The 5,055-nt window shown below is 42.2% G+C and overlaps 1 protein-coding gene across 1 annotated transcript; it reads left to right on the forward strand.

Moving 5' to 3' along the window:
• The first annotated feature begins 801 nt into the window (after nt 1–801).
• On the forward strand, nt 802–1,551 carry LOC141427689 (uncharacterized). Its single transcript, XM_074087284.1, has one exon. The coding sequence runs from the start codon at nt 802–804 to the stop codon at nt 1,549–1,551; it is 750 nt and encodes a 249-aa protein (XP_073943385.1).
• The last annotated feature ends 3,504 nt before the right edge of the window (nt 1,552–5,055 follow it).

The raw sequence follows: 5,055 nt of genomic DNA on the forward strand, positions 1-5,055 counted from the left end.
TACTCCAAATAGCGAATTGAGAACTGTTTTAAATATGTAGTTGTGTTAAATACTTGTGATGTATAGATATCACTAAAATATGATTGTAAATCTGTTTACAACAGAATCTAGTAACAGAATTTAGTATTTAGGAAAAAAAAGCGGGTAGCTGGCGCGACAAAACATTCGGTGCCGAACTTTATTGTTTATTTAATTATTGCAGTTACACAAAGTTTTAAATTTTTCATCATCGCGAAGCGTTGACTATATTAACTCTCGGTCATTGTTAGTGCAGTGAAAGACTGCCTAATTTTAGTGTCTTACGTGAAAACTGGTGTTGTGAATTCGTGCGCTCAAAGCGGCAAGGAACAGTGCAGTTTTGGATTGCAATACTCACATTGAGCATATGATGAAAGTGTTTTCTAAAAAATAACTATATTGTGCAAAACATATACCTAAATTACGTAAGAAATTCTTATTCTCTTGTTCAAGTCTAGATTTGGTGTAGAACGCCATCTAGTTACAAGTGCAGGCAATAAAGCACGGACAATCGATTGAACGATGACGCAGTGCGGTGGTTGCGGCAAGTTCCTACCCGCCACAAGCGGAGCGGTGTGCACGAAATGTAAACAAATATTTCACAGGCAGTGTTCTGCTTTGAGCGCGTCGGGAAACGTACCAAATAATTGGCTGTGTCCGTGTTGTGTGATAAAAAAGCCTCGTCTTGACAACACCAATAAGTCACCTGGTCCGGAAACGAGCCAACGGAACGTTGATATGCCGACACTTTCCGGGGATAGTATTTCCCAATTAATGACGGAAATGAAGCTCATGCGCGCAGATCTTCAAACAGTTATGCAGGAGGTATGCAGATTTCGAGAGGATATGTGTGATATTAGAGAAGAGATAAGGAGCTGCAAAGCATCAGTGACCCTTTTCGCGGATAGAATTTCTAGTGTTGAGGCACGATTGGAAGAGCTTGAGAATGCTAAGACACATATAACAGAGTTGGAATCTACAATTAATACGTTAACATGCGAATTAAATGACAGGGAGCAGGAAATGTTAGTCAATGATGTGGAACTTGTCGGAATACCAGAGAAGGACGGCGAAAGCTTGGAGCATATAGTGGGGCTTCTGGCTCTAAAGCTTGGTGTGGCGCTAGACGAGTCGGAGATCGTTGGGGTATACCGCGCCGGGCCTCGGCGCGTAGTAGTGAGCGGAGGCTCCCCCGCGCGTCCGCGGCCCATAGCGGTGCGCCTTAGCCGCGCCGCCGTCAAGCAGCGGTTGATGAAGGCGGCAAGAGTGCGGCGGAACATAAAAACCACGGATCTGTCGCTCCCCGGCGCGCCCTTACCTATATATGTAAACGATAGACTAACTAAAATGAATAGAAAGCTTCTAGGCAAGGCAAGAGAAGTAGCTCGCGAACGAAACTGGAAGTATGTCTGGCCGTGGTACGGCAAAATCTTTGCCCGGAAGTTCGACAAAGAAACCGCGCATCACCTGCGGAACGAACAAGATATATCCAGAGTTTTTGGTGTGGCTCCGTGCGATGATAGTCAGCCGTGACAATGTTAAGAATAATTATGCTAGATTCTTGTGCTCTTGTTGTTACTGTAATTGTGTAGTAAACCTGTTTGGAAAGTATTGCAACTATAGGTATTGTAGTTTTTGCATGGTTTTAACGGCGATTTGTTTTGCAATATTAGATAGATCACCTTCTAGCGATTTTTCCTTTGAGTACAACACTGTACACTGTTTATTGTTTTTTATTAATGTACCCTTGAGCAACCATAAACACGAAAGAACTTAGGCGTAAGGAAGCGTGTTTGATTCTGGGACTACTTAATGTCAGATCTCTGAATACTGGCAGAGATGAATTATTGTGTTCCATTGAGCGATTTAAACCAGATATCTTGGCACTGAATGAAACATGGTTAAAGGACGGTGCGGAGATATGTGCGCCGACTGTACCAGGTTATCTACTGAAACATTCGCCGCGTTCGAGCGGTACGAGAGGCGGCGGAGTAGGCTTTTATGTGCGCCGCGGGACGCGAGCGCGCGTACGTCCGCACCCAGCCTCGGCGCTCGAGCAAATGTGGTTGGAAGTGTCGCTGCCGGGAGGGGTAAAGGTCGCCGTCGGAACGGTCTACAGATCGGAATCGGGAATATCGGTGTGTAATGCTATCGACGCGTTGGGCGAATCGATAAATACTTTTGAATATTGTTCTCATATTTTTGTGCTCACTGATTTTAATGTAGACCTTCTGAAGCCAGACCGTAAACCAGCAGTCGATCTTTTGTCTTTCCTCTCTCAACGGAACATGGAGCAACTTGTGAGGGAACCGACCCGAATAACTGAACACTCAGCCACCATTTTGGATCTTATCTTTACAAACTCGCCACGAGTGTGCAAAGACATAGGTATTCATCACAACCCTTTACTAAGTGATCATGCGTTTGTTACTTTAAAGTTATCCATAAAAAGATATAAGTCACCACCGCGGTATAATACGTTCCGCAATCTTAACAAGATAAATGAGGCCGAGTTTATTCGAGATTTAAACCTTTTGCCGTGGTCAGACGTCGAAGAGTATACCGATGTAAACGCTATGGTAAACAAATTCAACGATTTACTAACTCAATTATTTGACAAACATGCACCCTTGCGCCGCGTACGTGTCAGAGAGAAGCCGCGACCATGGCTTACCGATAATATTAAGCTAATGATGTCGTTGCGAGACCGTGCATTGGCTAGAGCACGTTCCACTAAATTAGATAAACATTACAATTATTATAGAAGTTTACGAAACTTTGTTAACAGCTCAATTAAAAGGGAAAAAACTGCTTTCTTTGCCTTTTACGTAAATAAAAATGTTAAAAATCCATATAAGATGTGGTGTTATTTAAAACGTTCTTCAGCGTTGGAAACGGCAAATCTTCCTGAGTTACCGCAACACTTAAATAACCCTAATGCAATCAATGACTTTTTTCTGGATATACCCGGTCGGGGGCAATGTGATAGTGTTACACTAAGTTATTTCACTAACAATAAATTTGGAAAAGGACATTTCGAATTAAGTCAATGTACGGAGGACGATGTTTCAAAAATTATTGCAAAAATAGCCACGAATGCGTCCGGACATGACCTTATAACTATAGAAATGTTGCGTAAAACACTGCCCAAGACACTATCTGCCATTACGGCCATTATTAATAGGTCAATAACCACTCGCACATTTCCCGACGATTGGAAAATAGCCCGGGTAAAACCGTTGCCGAAGAGTGCCAAAGTTGAGCAATACAAAGATTTGCGCCCTATCAGTATACTTCCGGTCATGTCGAAAATTGTAGAACGAGAGGTTTGCAGCCGACTTACACGTTACCTGGAGCATGAACGTATACTACCTGATGTTCAATCGGGGTTTCGAACTGGGTATAGTACTGCCACAGCTCTGGCCCATGTTACAGACGATATTATCACGGAATCGGATACTGGTAAAGGTACCATTTTAGTACTATTAGACTTTTCTAGGGCATTCGATTGTATAAGTATACAATTACTTCTGCAAAAGATGTCGTACTACGGTATCGGCACATCAGCGATAGAATGGTTCGCATCGTACCTCACAAACCGCAAGCAATTCGTGGCTTTGGATAATGATCTGGGTACAGAGGTTTACTCTTCAACTAAATTAATCACAAGAGGTACTCCTCAGGGTTCTATCCTTAGTCCGATCCTGTTTACTCTATACACTGCCGATTTGAGTAATAAGCTAAAACATTGCAAGATACACTTATATGCAGATGACACTCAAGTCTATCTCTCATTTAATCCCAAGGACACCAGCGAGGCTGAGCGAATGATAAATGAGGACCTTGACATCATATCTCAGTGGGCCAATAGTAACAATCTTGTTCTAAACCCCGTGAAGTCTAAGTTTGTTGTCTTTGGGACGCCCCATCAGTGTATAAGAATATCAGAGCGAAATCCTAAGATTATGATCAATCATAACGTTATTGAACAGTCATCCTCTGGAAGGAATCTTGGTCTCTTGATGGACGGTGAGCTCCGGTATGCCGAGCATGTAAACACTAAGATTAGGAACGCCTTCTACCGTCTTAGAATCCTTTACGGATTAAGGAACTTCCTTTCTGAGGAAATCAGAGTGATGCTGGTTGAGTCACTGGTTTTGTCACATTTTAATTATTGTGATACAGTATATGGACCCAGAATATTCGCAAAAACTGCGCATGCCATACAAAGAGTCCAGAACGCGTGCGTTAGATTCTGCTATCAGGTCCCTAAAAAGAGCGCACATACGCCGTACTTAAATGAGCATAAAATCCTTAAAATGGCAGTCGCAGGCAACTTCATCTGGCTGGTTTTGTGTTCAAAATTGTGCACGAGAAACGGCCAAAATACTTGTTTGACAAATTCATCTGGTTCGAGATATCCAAAGCTGGAACACTCGTGGACGAACCACAAACAAGGCAATGATTCCCAAGCATCGCACAAAGGGATGCAGAGGTGGTTTCAAATTTGCAGCGTCCAAGATATGGAATGACTTGCCACCACCCCTTCGTGAAAGTATGTCCCAGCCTACTTTTTAAACACAAGTCCGAGCGTTTCTTCTTGTAACACAACTTGAAAACAGCTGCATATATCACTAGTTGTGATCGGTGTTGTGCTCAAGGATGAATGGGTACTTCATCATCAACTGTAATTGTTGACTGCTGAGGATTTTTTTTTTTTTTTTTTTTTTTGTTCTGGTTTTTTAATTATTTGTTTTTATAGTGTTTAGTAAACTTTCGTAATTCTCACTTATAGTTTAAATATTAGTTTTATTTTTTGTATTAGTTTTTATCTGTATAGGTATTGTTGTATGTTTTTTCCGTCTTTTGTCCGCCATCCAACCCGCTATAAACAATATTCCAGATGTCAACAGGGGCATACTGTAAACAGCGCTGGCAGCTTCCGCGTAAGCGCAGCATTAGCTGAGTTTGCTCCTTTTGCCGCAGGCAGACTACTAACTTGTATTTATATTGTTGTCTGCATTGTTTGTACTGTTG

Source organism: Choristoneura fumiferana, chromosome 5, assembly GCF_025370935.1.
Source record: "Choristoneura fumiferana chromosome 5, NRCan_CFum_1, whole genome shotgun sequence".
Taxonomy (NCBI): Eukaryota; Metazoa; Arthropoda; class Insecta; order Lepidoptera; family Tortricidae; genus Choristoneura; species Choristoneura fumiferana.